The 13,551-nt window shown below is 49.2% G+C and overlaps 1 protein-coding gene and 1 long non-coding RNA gene across 3 annotated transcripts in view; one reads left to right on the forward strand and one right to left on the reverse strand.

Annotated features, from left to right (window-relative positions):
• The window catches only part of KRT84 (keratin 84), a 7,225-nt gene extending 172 nt beyond the window's left edge, over positions 1-7,053 (reverse strand). The window contains exons 1-9 of one of the 2 annotated variants that reach the window (XM_010857878.1): positions 6,249-7,053; positions 4,835-5,043; positions 4,171-4,231; positions 3,610-3,705; positions 2,520-2,684; positions 2,277-2,402; positions 1,558-1,778; positions 1,098-1,129; positions 27-309 (exon numbers count right to left, since the gene is read on the reverse strand). In XM_010857878.1, coding sequence (XP_010856180.1) covers positions 27-309; positions 1,098-1,129; positions 1,558-1,778; positions 2,277-2,402; positions 2,520-2,684; positions 3,610-3,705; positions 4,171-4,231; positions 4,835-5,043; positions 6,249-6,770 — 1,715 coding nt within the window. In that variant the 5' untranslated portion in view covers positions 6,771-7,053. Of the gene's footprint in view, positions 1-17; positions 310-1,097; positions 1,130-1,557; positions 1,779-2,276; positions 2,403-2,519; positions 2,685-3,609; positions 3,706-4,170; positions 4,232-4,834; positions 5,044-6,248 lie in introns of both variants that reach the window. The other variant, XM_010857877.1, reaches the window with a different exon arrangement.
• Positions 2,598-5,721, forward strand: LOC105001546. The gene is made up of 4 exons (XR_826879.1): positions 2,598-3,110; positions 3,903-4,253; positions 4,753-4,929; positions 5,175-5,721. It is a non-coding gene; the product is annotated as an uncharacterized LOC105001546 (long non-coding RNA).
• Positions 7,054-13,551: the final 6,498 nt, after the last annotated feature.

Below are 13,551 nucleotides of genomic sequence, written 5' to 3' on the forward strand. Positions count from 1 at the left end.
GGGCGGGGGCCCTGCGCCTGCCCCGCCCGCCACTGCAGCTGCTGAAGCCGCCCTCGGTGGGCAGTGGACAGGGGACGCTGGGAGCGCAGACTTCGCCCACCAGCACCGAGCCCCCTCGGGAGCCAGCGCCCAGCAGGTCCCCACCGCCCACGACCCGGGCCCCGCCCACGCTGGAGCTGCAGAAGCCGCTGGACCGGATGTTGCTGCTGCTGCTGCTTCCGGAGATGATGACCCCGCCACGGCAGAGGCTGGAGCTGCTGTACAGGGACTCGGGCCCGCACACCAGGCCGCCCCGGGAGCTACTCACCGCTGCAGGAGGAAGAAACCCTCAGCGAGGCTGCCTCACCCTCCACGCTCCCTTTGCGGGAGCGGAGAGGACAGGCAGAAGTGGCCTGGGTCCCAGGGGTTCCTACTATCTATGTAGTCAATACCCACTTTTCCGTCCTTTGGCCTGGGTGACTCAAAAGTTGTGACTTCACTAAAGTCCAAATGGACTTTGACTTTAGTGGAGTCACTAAAGTGACTAAAATGGAACATTTGGACTAAAATGGAAGAGTTCAGCCAGTTCCCCAGGTGTTGGCATACAGCGGTAAGTCCACTGTTATTTATATATGGCCAGAGTCTGGTTGGGTTGTGTGAGTGTGCTGGTGAGCTGAATTATCCAGTAGCCTCCGTAATAAAGCCACAGGGCTTCTTCCAGTTACATCTTGCCCCTTGGAAATCCCCACATTGCCCGCCCCTAAAGAGGGCCCGTTTTCAGTTCCTCCTGACTCACTAAATGGCTGTGCTCTCTAGCCCTCTAGTCTCCACTGGACACACCTCCATGACCCAGGTCTCTAGTCTGATTAAGCTTTACTTAGATCAACCCCAATTGGTGATTGATTGCTTAGCTCTGGGGAGGCAGGCTCTGGGGATGTCTTAAGACCTAAGTCAGCTAAGGATGTTCTCAGTCCAAGGGCCAGATGATCCCTGCTCCTCTGGCTGTCATGGCCAGTCCAGCCATGGGCTCCTGACCACAATGTGGGCTTGAGTTTAAAGGAAATTTGAAGGGTTCTAGGAGAGACATGTGTGAAGAAGAAGAGACTGAAGGGTCTTACCTATGTCTACTGGTCCAACACCTTCACAGATCCTGAAAAGAGAAAGAAGCAAATCAGTTCACAACCATGTTGTTCTCTGAAAACCTCCCTGCTATGAGAGGGCTTTTTTGGCTGTGTGGACAGTGGTTCTCACCCATGTCTGCATAAGCATCTGGGGAGTTTTTAAAACTCACATGTCCCTAAACCCTCCGAAACTATTGAAGCAAAATATTTGAGAGAATGTCTTCTTTTTCTTTTTTTAAACAAGCTAACCAATCAAGCAGAACTCTCTATGATTTGATGCAGTCTGTCTACAAGCTTGCACTTAGAGGCACAAGAACTAGAGGCATCTTCTAAACCCCTGCCAAGGGCAATCCAATGAGGTTTGTAGGAAAAATTGTTCCTGGTTCCTTCCCCCACTTAGACTTTCTAGAAGCTAGAAGTCTGACCTCACTCCAGTTGCTGCACTGAGAGCACTCACCGGATCTCCTCGCCTTCCAGCAGGCGCCTGTAGGTAGCGATCTCGATGTCCAGGGCCAGCTTGACATTCATGAGGTCCTGGTACTCCTTCAGCTGCCGTGCCATATCCTGCTTGGCTTGCTGCAGCGCACCCTCCAGTTCTGCCAGCTTGCATTTGGCATCATTGAGGGCAGCTTCTCCCTGCTGCTCAGCCTCAGCCACGGCGGCCTCCAGCTTGCAGCGCTGTGGGGAGGGCAGTTTGAAGATGGGCTCTGGCAGGAACTAGGGGATCCTCAGGTTGGGCTAGAAACACTGCCCCTGTCTGTGGGGACACAGCCTGGTGCCAAGCCAAGAACGGAGCCCATGGAGGGGCTTGTCATCCTGTAGTTTGATGTTGCCAGGGAGTGGAACATTGCTTTTCTGCCATTTTCATCCTCACTGATATTGCACTTACTGATTTCTGTTGCTCTTAAGACCCAGGGGGTCCAGAGAATAAAGCCATTCTTTTTGCTTGCCTGCCCCTTTAAGTGAGCCCAAGAACTTTCCTTGTACATTTTCGGAGATTAAGAGTCTCTCCTTTCCTTCCACATTTTCCTTCTCCAGGAAGTCTTCCGGGACTAATTCTTCCCATCCCTCTGTTTCTGGGTCCCAGTTGCCTCCCCCACGTCATCCACCTTGGGCTCCCCAAAGCTTGGGGCTCTGCCTGTCTTCCTTATGGGGCTTTCTTTTTCCTTTGCCCACCTGAGCCTTGGCATGCTCGATCTCTGCCTTCAGCCTCTGGATCAGCCGGTTCAGCTCATTGATCTCATCCCGAGTGTTGCGCAGGTTGTCACAGTGCTGGCCAGCTGTCACTCGCATCTCCTCGTACTAGGGGTTGGTGGGAGAAAGGGATGATTCGAAGATTGGGTCAAGATCACAACCCACTTTGTCATCTTTGTCATCCCAGGGCTGCCTGCACCCCTTCCCCATCACCCTCCTGCTCACCTTGGTCTGGTACCAGGCCTCTGCATCAGCTCGACTGCGTCTGGCGATCTCTTCATACTGGGCTTTGATATCGGCGATGATCCCGTCAACATTCAAGTCCCGGCTGTTGTCCATCTTCACAATGACTGATGTCTCTGAGATGTGTGACTGTAGTAACTGGATTTCCTGTGTTGGAAGATAAGTGAGACAGACGGACTGACTCCCATCAATGGGTCCCAGCAATGGCCGGGGCTTTGTCACAGGGTCCCCAGAACTTAGAGTCAGGAGACAGAGCATTGCTTATTTCTTCAGGGCAAAGCAACAGAGCAGATCATGCAAACTGAGGGCAAAGAAGAGGAGGTGACCCCAAACCATTTCAGCTTGACTTTAAACCCTTGTTGTATACTAGGAGACATCCCTTCAACACCCTAACTTGTTTAGGTGACTAGTAAAACTGGGTGGGGGGCACTAAGGATTTGTGGAGGGGAGTAAGAACCATGATAAAGCTTAAACATTTCTTTGGTTTAGCCACACAGTGACTGTGCCAGTCGTGGATCATTGAGAGCTGACGACGTTTTAGAACATGATGATCCAGGAGTTCCTGTATCTCAGGTCCTTAAGAGACTTGGCAGTGGGGATGGGAGAGGGCTGAGAACTGGTCTGCAAGGCAATGGCCTGCAAGGGAGATTTCTTCAGCCTTTCTACTCAGAGCCAGACATTCAGTTCTGAAATTAGGTCTATCCCAGACCAAAAAGACCTTATGAAACAAAAGATAGCTAGTTCATTTGACTAATTAGGTAACACATCTTACATATCCCAGCAAGTCAGTTTTCCAGAGTCTTCTCATCAGAAGATAGAAGTGACATTCCTAGACCCAAACCTTTCCTGGCCATCAGTAGATTGGCCAAGAAGGAGTTGATTCATAGACCTGAGTCAGGCTCCCCTTACCTTCTCCACTTGTATATTTATCAGCATTTACAGAATATAGATTTGATGGGAAGAAAGATGTATGATACCAAATATTAGAAAATACACTAGTCCAATGAATCCCCCAGGGAGTCCAGGCCACACAGTGATCTCCTTGGATGGCTCAGAGGGGATGAGCCCTTACCGCCTCATACAGGGTTTTCAGGAAGTCGATTTCCTGAATTAGGGTATCCACATTGGCCTCTAGATCAGCCTTGCTTAAGAACGCTGTATCCACATCCTGCATCAAAGAGAGAAGAATAAAATGCTCATTATCTGTGTACTGTTTAACCTCCCCACCTTGGCAGGGTCTGGAGATGGCTGGGAAGATCAGACTAATCTCCACAGGGGCAGGCCAAGTGGGAGAGGTGGGAGAGTCATGGGGTGGAAATACAGTTAATGACTCTTGTTCTCCCTTGGGCAACGTCAAACCCCCAGGGATGCTGGACCTTTCTCGATGCTTATTTAGAGGCAAGAAGAATCTGGATAATCCAAGACTCCTAAAATGTCATCTCTTCAAACCTCTCTTCTCATGAAGACCTTAAGTCATTGGAGACCAAATCAGAACTTCGAAGGGAAGCAGTTGTGGCCTTCGGGGGTCCACTGTGTGTGAGTAGTCACAGGGCTGCCCGGGCAGCATCCTGGGATGTGGAAAACATTTGTCTGTCTGGAGGGAAAGTCTGCCTGTACCTGTTATTCTCCTTACCTTCTTCAGAGCCACGAACTCATTCTCAGCACTGGCCCGAAGACCCACTTCCTCTTCATACCTGAGTGGTAAAGATGAAGAGGGTGCGTTCTCCCCCTGAACCCAGAGCTGATTACTCCCAGCTCCCCAGTTATCACCTTTTATGACCTCTCTTGCCCCAGCCAGGAGCCTGGCTCCCTGTTTCCATCCTCATGTTCTCCACTCTGCCCCATCTTTAAGACCTTTTAGACTTTGGTTTCTCCAAATCCCTTTTACTTTCTCAAATTGGGTGTGGGATCTGAAAATCTGAACCTTGGCTGTGGTTCTCTGCTGGAAATGCCTTAGGGTCACTGCACTTGACCTTAGAGGAAGTAGCATCCTGCTTGTGGCTGGACCTGGGCACTGTTTACAGAACCAGGGGTTTCCTTTTTCTGGGGTCAACTCACCCATGTGCACAGGCAGGATTAGGGACAGACTGTGCCCAATCCCAGGTCTCTTTATTCCTCAGGACCCGAAGGGGCCTCACCCTCCCGTACATATCACTGCCCTGCTCCTGTCTCCAGGCTGGGAACTGAAACCAGCATTCAACTCTGATCCTTCCAGGGGCTCCAATCTGAGCTTGGCTGCTGCACTGGGGACCAGCCCTATGCCCGTCTTTGGTCCATATGGCCCAGATGCCACTCACTTCTTCTTGAAACCCTCAAGGACATCCTGCATGTGGTTCCTCTCAGCCTCCAACCGGGCCTGATCACTGTTCACTACATCCAGCTGCCTGCGTAGGTTGGTGATGTAGTTCTCGAAGAGGGGCTCCAGGTTGCTCTTGGCACATTTCTGCTCTTGGAGGAAGTTCCACTTTGTCTCTAGGAGCTTATTCTGCTGTTCCAGGAACCGCACCTAAATCCACAGAGGCAAGGACATGGCAATTGAGTGCTCAATATGATCACCTATGTATGGACTAGTTGCTCAGATGGTCAGAGGTGACAACCTCGTGGTGACCATTGTTCCCTTTTTTGTTTGACTTTCAGTCCTTCAAACTCAGAAGAATCTGGCAGAGCAGGTCTGGGACTCCTCCTCACACCAGGCTGAGCTACAAACAGAAGCTTTGAAACCAAAATCTTCAACCATTTCCCCTTTAACACTCAGAGAGGGGAGGGTCAGCTCACTGGGAATTCAGAAATCGATTCTACCTGAGCCGAGTTGGCCTACATCTGAAAACCAATGTCAGTTATCTCTGGCAGGGAATGAAGAACAGAGTAAAGTATATTTGGGCTGGGATGTGGCTTTAGGAGGTGGGAACTCTCAGGTCATAGGTCATACCCATCACCCCAAATATTCCATCAGCTGAGACTTACAGAGCTGGAGGAGAATGCAGAGACCATTTACTCCAACCCCTCATTTCACATGAAATGAAGCTCACAGAGGTAAGTTTACAATCTCAGGCACAATCAGAGAATCCCCACTTCATGGAGACATAAATCCCCGCTTCTGGGATGTCAGTTCCACCTCTTTGTTCCTCTCATCAACCTGAAGATCAGTGACCACTAGTGATCATTCCCTACTCAATCTGGGCGACTTGGCTGAATCTGGATATCCCTCTTGGGGGGAGGGGTATGAATTCCTTGTTTTGTATAAATTTTGTACAAATTACTCAACTCCATTCTCCATTTCTTGAAGCCTGAACAGGTGTGGCCACTCATCCTCAGAAACCATGAAAACTTCAAAGAGAGCATGAGGATATCAAAGGACAAAATCTTTTAAACCTGTCCCAGCCAACACCTGGCGGAGGTGTTCGTGTTTCTAACCTGTTTGGAAGATATTTCTAAATGACTAGGTTGTTCAGATCCCTTTAGGCATCTAGTCAGTGGCTGGATGTTCCACCACCACCGTCAATCTCTCCCTCCATGTAGTGCTTCCTCAGGCTCATCCTTGCTCTGCAGCAGAGTGACCCAGAAATCGTACTGCATGCCTTTGGTTGATCCCAAAGGATGTGGGGTCAAGATCTGTGTCCTGGGTCTAGAGCAGTTCTTCCTGAGGGAAAGTAACCCCAGTGCATTTAGCTCTCATCATCCCAGACCCAGAGGCTGAGCTGTCTCAAGTACCTTGTCGATGAAGGAGGCAAATTTGTTGTTGAGGGTCTTGATTTGCTCCTTCTCATCCCTCTTCACTCTCTGGGCATTGGGGTCAATCTCCAGGTTGAGCGGGGTCAGGAGGCTCTGGTTAACAGTCACTGCTGTGATGGATGGGGCTGCTGGCCCTCCAATTCCTCCAACTCGGTAGCCAAAGCCAGGGGTGCAGAAGCCATAGCCAAGACCACTTCTGGCTCCAAACCCCAGGCCAACACAACTGCCGACCCCAAACCCTAGACCAGCACCACTCCCATCACCGAAGCCAACTCCATAGCAGGTGGGTCGAGGGCACACAGCTGCTATCCGGGGTGAGCATGATCCAAAGCTGATGACGCTCCGACTGCCAAAGCTGCTAAGACCCCGGAAGCTGGGCCCACTCCTGCAGGAGACAGAGCTGGCCCGGAAGCGGTTCAGGTTCTGAGGTGTCACTGCTGAGCAAGAGCTGAAGTTGCCCACACAGCGACCAGAGCTGACTCTGTAGGAGCGGCAAGACATGATGGTGTCCTGGGCAAGAGCAGAGCAGCAACTGCAGAGCGGGGAGAGCTGGAGCTGAGAGTCCTCTGGGGCTAGTGGATCCCTCTCACCCCTTTTATGTGTGTGGGGATCTGAGGATTGGTCCCATAAAAGTGAAAAAAGCCATTTGGAAGCATTTATGAGCTTGGGTAGTTAGCAGAAACTCTCTATGCCTGTAACCTCCTTCACAGTGAACTAATCTCAGACACACCTATTCCCCTCAGAATCAGAGCCATAACGTCAAACCTATAAACATTAAAAACACATAAACACATAAACATTATTGTCCTATTTTTCCCGCAGGTCCACCATAATTGCCATTATGGGGACATTAATTTTCTTTGGTGTTAAATCCAATAGACTTTCCATTGCAAGTGCGGCTAACCACCAGAAAGTTAGACTGGTAACAACTCCAGCAAGAGGCTTGCAAGGAATGCAGCTACACAGATAACCCCTAAATAGATGAGGAGTGTATAGAAGAGAGGCGGGTCTTCATAGCTCTGAGTAAGAAATGATATGTGAGAATACAGTTTACTGCATCCTGTAGATGGATTAAGCAGTCCAAAACCCTTCTGCAGTGTTTCATCTATCTTCTGTAATCTGATTTGACTGTTCACATAAGAATTGAATCATCAGTGAAGCTCATCTGGGTTAATGTAATACATGTCTGATTTGAGACTCTCAAAGGACATTCATTCATTCATTCAGCAATTACCAAATACTCTATCTCAGGTAATGTGCTTGGTGCGGAGGTATAGAGATAAAAAAGATGGTTTCTGTATTCCTGCTGGTGTGGGGAGATTATCTTGAAGACTTCCACCAACCAATAGTTTTGTGACATAATTTGAGGCCAAAACATGCCGATGATTTGGCCATGTATCTGTGTGGAAAGTTAACCACATGATTTTGAACCCCTAAAATACACATTAGGGATATCTGCAGTAGTACCTATGTGGATTCCTTGCATTATAGATGGAGAGACAAATGTTGACCTTTTCTGTTCTAGAAAGTGGCATGATTTGTCCTGCTTGTCTGGGTCTGGGGGAACTTGTGCTTGCTTGGATGCTTACTCGGGATTCTATCCATACTTTGGAAGGGAATATGAGCTTTTGACTAGAGGCATCCATCTCAGGTCTTCACTATTTCCTTCCTTCTGGTCTCTATACCTTTTATTTCTTTTTCTTGTCTTACTGTATTAGCTAGGATACCCAGTATGATGTTGAAAAGCAGTGGTGAGAGAGGGCATCTTTGCCTTATTCCTGATTTTTGGTGGAAAAGCTTCAAGTTTCTCACAGTTAAGTACAATGTTAGTTGTAGGTTTTCTGCATATATAAATTTTTTATCAAGTTGAAGATGTTTCCGTCTGTTTCTAGATTACCACTGTACTCCATAGATCCAGGTATCAGGTGCATGTCTCAAAGGGAGAAGTAGAAAATAATAATAACACAGTAGTTCTTGTGAAGATAGCCAGCAACCTCCATGTTGCTAAATTCAGTGGTCCATTCTCGGCTATTATTTAATTTAGCAGAATTTGACATAGTTGATCATTCTCTTTTCCTTGAAATAATTTCCTTTTTTGGTTTCCAGACACCCATTCTCTTGATTTTCTTTACATATTATTGACTGCTTCTTTTCATTTTTCTTGACCAGTTTAGCCTCATATCCCTGATCTGCACACATCACAGCATCCTTGGGCTCAGCTCTTGTACCTGTTCATGTCTTTACACTTGTCCCCTATGTGACATCATACAGCCTCATGACTTTAAATACTATCTGTCTGCTGATGGCTGCCAAGGTGTATCTCTATCCTGAACATCCCTTTGAATGTCCCTTCTGTGCCCCCATGCACGTATTTGGATCAACATCTCTATTTGGTTATCAACTATGTATCTCAAATTTAATCTGTCCAAAACTGTTCTCCCGATTGCTTGTTCCTGTGAAATTCATTCTACTTGCCAGGCTTGCTATCTCTGTACTGGCTCAGGCAAAAAACTTGGGGGCCATCCTTTGTTCATCAACTTTTTCCATATCCCACATTCAGCCCATTGACAAGTCCTACCTTCAAAATATACCTGGAGCCTTACTGCTGCTCACCACACCATTGCTCCCATATTGGTCCAAGTTCACCACTCCTCACAGGGTCTATTGAAGTATCCTTCCAGCTAGTCATCCTGCTTCCTCCTCTGCCCTCTCTGTCTTTCCTTAATACCATGCTCAGAGTGGTCCTTTAGAAACAAAACATGTCAGATCATGCCATTTCTAAGTTCAAACATCCAGAGTAAATGCCATACAGGATTCTACATAGTCTGCCCTCCTCTTTCATTGACCTCCCTTCCATCTGTCTGTCCTTTGCTCACTCTGCTCCAGCCACTCTGTCTGCCTGTATGTCCATCAGACAGGTAGGAAAGCTCCTGCTCAGACACTTTTCGCATTTACTGTTTTTCATTTGTGCTGGGAAATCTTTTTTCCTCAAATGGCCGCATGGCTGGGTCCCTCAACTCTTCCAGGTCTTTGCTCATAGGTCCCTTCTCTTTAAATTCCCCTCCTCCACGTACTCTCCATCTCCTCTCCCTGCTTCCTCCTCTCCTTAGGAGTTCTCACCATCTGAGGTCCTTGCCTGCATGGGTTTGCTGTTTAACATCATCATCCCAGGCTGTAATGTAAGCTCCAGGAGGCAGGCACCCGTGTGTGTGTGTGTGTTTCTCCTCTTCATCCCTCCTTAGGAGAGTGGAGGCAGGTGGTAGGCAGGATGTGTGTTTTTGCTGAATGAATGGAGACACTGGAAAGATTAAAAGCAGGAGGAAAAGGGAGACAGGACAGGGGGTAAAATTTTATTATCACTGTGCAAACACTCGCCCTCCTTGGTACATAAATGACCTGGGGAAATTTTCTAACCTCTCTAGCCTCAGTTTCCTCATCTGTAACATGGAATTATACCTACTGCATAGTATGTGAAGGACACATGTGGAAATGTTTGGGCGGGGTGTACGTTGTGTGGAGCCTCGTGTGGTTATCCATTTCTCTCCTCTCTTCATCCCCTTCTTTTCATCTCTGCCTCTTTCCCCCTTTTTTGCCTCCCTTCACCTGTAAGCTGTCATTCCTGGTGTGGTCCAGAACCCCATCTCATTCCTGCTCCAGTGGTTATGGCATCATTACCCCACCAGTCATTACTGGGGCTGACCCGTGTCTCAGCTTCCTTCAACCCTAACAGCTGGGGCGGGATGGGGGTAATTGAGACCAGTCATGCATGACCCCTGTTGTGAGATGAGCTGTCACCATTAGCAGTTTATAGTTCTGAGGTATTATTTCACCAGACGATGCAAAATACAGTCCTCAGCCATTTTTAAAGGGTAGCAGGTGGGGAGAGGGGAGGAGTAGCCCTGGAAACTCTGGGCTGGGGCTTTTGCTGCTCTGACAGTTTCTTCTTCCTGTTGAGAGTTGGTCTGGATGTAATCCTGAGATCTGCTGGCTGAGCTAGTGTAGATAGATTGCTGGCTCATCTTGATGCTAATTGCCCTGGGAGGAAGGGGAACTGCTGATGAGGGAGGGGGCCATGCTGGTTGGCTGGGCAGAGCCTGGGAACCTTGGCTGCTCTGTGTGTGTGTGCATGCCTGTGGGTGGGTAGGAGGGTGACAGGGAAATCCCAGAGGATGAGATGACTTTCTAAAGCCACCGCCTCCTTCAGAGTGTTTCCATTCTGCCTGGGGACAAGTCTGCACTGGAGAGAGGCACTCACTGGGATGTGTTCATGCTGAGACCTGCCCCAGTGGGAAGGGAGACTCAGGAATCTCCCTGCAGAAGGAGGGGGTGATGGGAAGGAGCCGAGGCCCTCTAGCCCTCTGTCCTGTCAGGTTAATGATGCTGAGATAGAATCTAAACACCTCTCAGGAGAGACAAAGCACCCCTCTTACTTGAGCCCATCCCCACCCTTTCAAGCAGCATGGCTTTTCTCTTTTTTTCAGGTTTAGCCCAAATTCCTCACTTGCCCACACAGTTTCAGGGTGAAATGATGCTCTTCATAGGCATGCAAGTCAGTTCACATCAAAAACCCTTCACTGGGTGCTGATGTGAGCCTGGCATCGAGCTAGGTGTGGGGATGCCAGCCAGCTGGGTGCAACCCTCTTCCTTCTACCAGACACAGTGATCCTAGGTCCCCTCCTCCACTTACAGCTCCATTTCTGTGGCCATTTCCCCCAATTCAAGCCCCAGGAGGAGAGTGGCAGTAGTGAGTCTCCCTGGAACCCCTGATGGGACCAGGATGAGGAAGGGGTCCCAGGGGACCCAGAGTGTGGGGCAGAGCACAACTGAGGGAGAGGGCAGTGGGGCAAGGAAGGGTCTCCCGCGGGTAAGAGGAACAAGAAAATGGGAGACATTCTGGGGAGACAGAAACAAAAACAAGGAACCTCATTCCAGAACCTCCACCCAGGCCTCTTTGGGCTGTTCGCCACCTGTCCTTGCGGGGGCGCTCTGGGAAGGGCTGCGATTTGAACTCTGGAGACGGAGTGGAATGCAGGGAGGCTCTGGCTTCAGCAGACATCTCTCCCTTCCTCCGGGGGGTAGGGCGGGGGCCTAATCCTCCCTGTATCCCTGCACCTGGCGCAGGGCGGGTCCTGGGAGAAGCTCGGGAGGTGTTTGCCCAGCTGATGGAATGAAATTCTGGAGCACCAGCAGGAGGCACTTTCATCCCGCCTGCCTGGCGTCACCTCCTTTCTGGGGAGAAGAGGAGAGTGAGGGCGCAACTGCGCAGCGCTGAGGGGGCTGTCCTGGGGGATGCTCTGAAGGGGCATGCTGGTGCCTCTAGCTTACATCCAGGACAGGGCCACCCTGGGATGGGAATTCCCGCAGGGATGGTCACCGGGCCGGAGCCCACCTCTCTGTGAAGGTGGAGGGATCTTCCTTTCTCCTTTACCCCACTGGGGTGTTTCCTGGGCCCTGGATAGTCATCTGCGGGACAGAGGTGGCCTGTTGTCATCTCTGTTTTTGCTGACTCCAGGCTGGATTGTCTCTGTAGTTTTCAGAGCTTTGGGTTTTTAATCAGCAAGCAGCTTACTGGCTCTAGGGCAGGTCCAGGGTGGCAGGGCTTCAAGTGGAAATGGAAGCCGTAAGGCCCTTGTTGTCCCATCTTCTCTTTCCCTGGGTGTGGATGTGCGTCCCTGAAGTCCCCGGCTCTCGCCTGTCTGACTCTGCGTGTGCCCTGACTCAGGGTTGCTGATCCCTCAGCCTTGAACCTCACCCCCCGACCCTGCCGCCACGGGCTTCCTTGCCTCCTCTCAGTCTTGCTGGCTTTTGGGGTCCAGCTTAGCTGCCCCTCCTCATGCGACCTACCCGAGGCCTGTGACTAGGGTGGGAGCCTCAGTTCTGTCCTCTTTCACAACAAGCCTGACATCTATAATTTCATGTCTAAGTCTGTATCCTCAGGTAGGCTGTAAGCCCCAGAGGCCTGGATTGGAGCCAGGGCCCCATTTTTGAAAGACAGTTTTTTAAAGATATAATTCATGGATCATATAATTCACTCATTTAAAATGTACACGTCAGTGGTTTTAGTATATTCCCAGATAAGTGCAACCAACACTATAGTCCATTTTAGAATATTTTCATCACCTCCAAAGAAACCTTTAGAATATTTTCATCACCCTTACCCCATCCTCTCCTTCCTCCAGGCCTAGGCAACCACTAATCTGCCTTCTGTCTCTATAGGTTTTCCTAATCTGGAATTTCGTATGAACGGAATCAGACTATCTGGTTTCTGTGTCTGATTTCTTTATCTACCTTATGTTTCCGAGGTTCATCCATGTTGTAGCACATATCATTATTTCTTTTTATGGCCAAATAATATTCCATTGTATGGATAGATCAAATTTTGATCACCCATTAGTCCATTGCTGGGCATTCAGGTTGTTTCACCTCTTGGGGATTGTGAATAGGGCTGCCATGGAACATTCGTGGATGAGTTTTTATGTGGACATGTTTTTTTGTTTTTAAATTTTTATTGGCGTATAGTTGCTTTGCAGTGTCGTGTTAGTTTCTACTGTACAACAAAGAAATCAGCTAATGTGTACATATATCTCCTCTTTTTAAAATTTTGTTCTCATTTAGGTGACCACAGAGCATTGACTAGAGTTCCTTGTATACAGCAGGTTCTCCTTAGTTATCTGTTTTATACATAATGTCAGTAGCGTGTGATGTCAGTCCCAGTCTCCCAGTTCGTCCTGCCTCCCCTCCGCTCCCTTAGTGTCCATACATTTGTCCTGTAAGTGTTTTCATTTCTCTTGGGTATCTACCTAGGCGTGGAATTGCTGGGTCACGTGGTTACTCTAACGTTTAACATTTTGAGGAAACGCCAGACTGTTTTCCATAGTTTACACATAGTTTCCCTACTGTGGGCTCTAGGTACCACGTCTTCTGCCCCTACAGGTAGGTACCACATCTTCTGTCCCTAATGGGGCTGCCTGGTTCACCACTGTGACACCAGTTGCTGGGTGGCCTGACCCACAGCAGGTGCTTGATAAATACATTGAGTGAATGAAAACTGAGTGGATGGGTCCTTTGGAATAAGATGCCCATAAATCAGTAACCCTTGTCTCTTCAAACCCTGTCCTTACAGTCTTCTCTGTGAACCTCTCTCTGACACCCCTGCCCAGCATAATCATCAGTTGCTTTTCTGTCACTTCCGTCCTCTCTGGCTGTCACTACTTATGACTCCTCTCTGAGGCCGAGTCCCTCCAGGGTTCCGAGGGTGTATAGTCACCTCTCTTTCACCAGC

The sequence above is a fragment of the Bison bison genome, unplaced genomic scaffold (genome assembly GCF_000754665.1).
Source record: "Bison bison bison isolate TAMUID 2011002044 unplaced genomic scaffold, Bison_UMD1.0 scf7180017864383, whole genome shotgun sequence".
In the NCBI taxonomy this organism is placed as follows: Eukaryota; Metazoa; Chordata; class Mammalia; order Artiodactyla; family Bovidae; genus Bison; species Bison bison.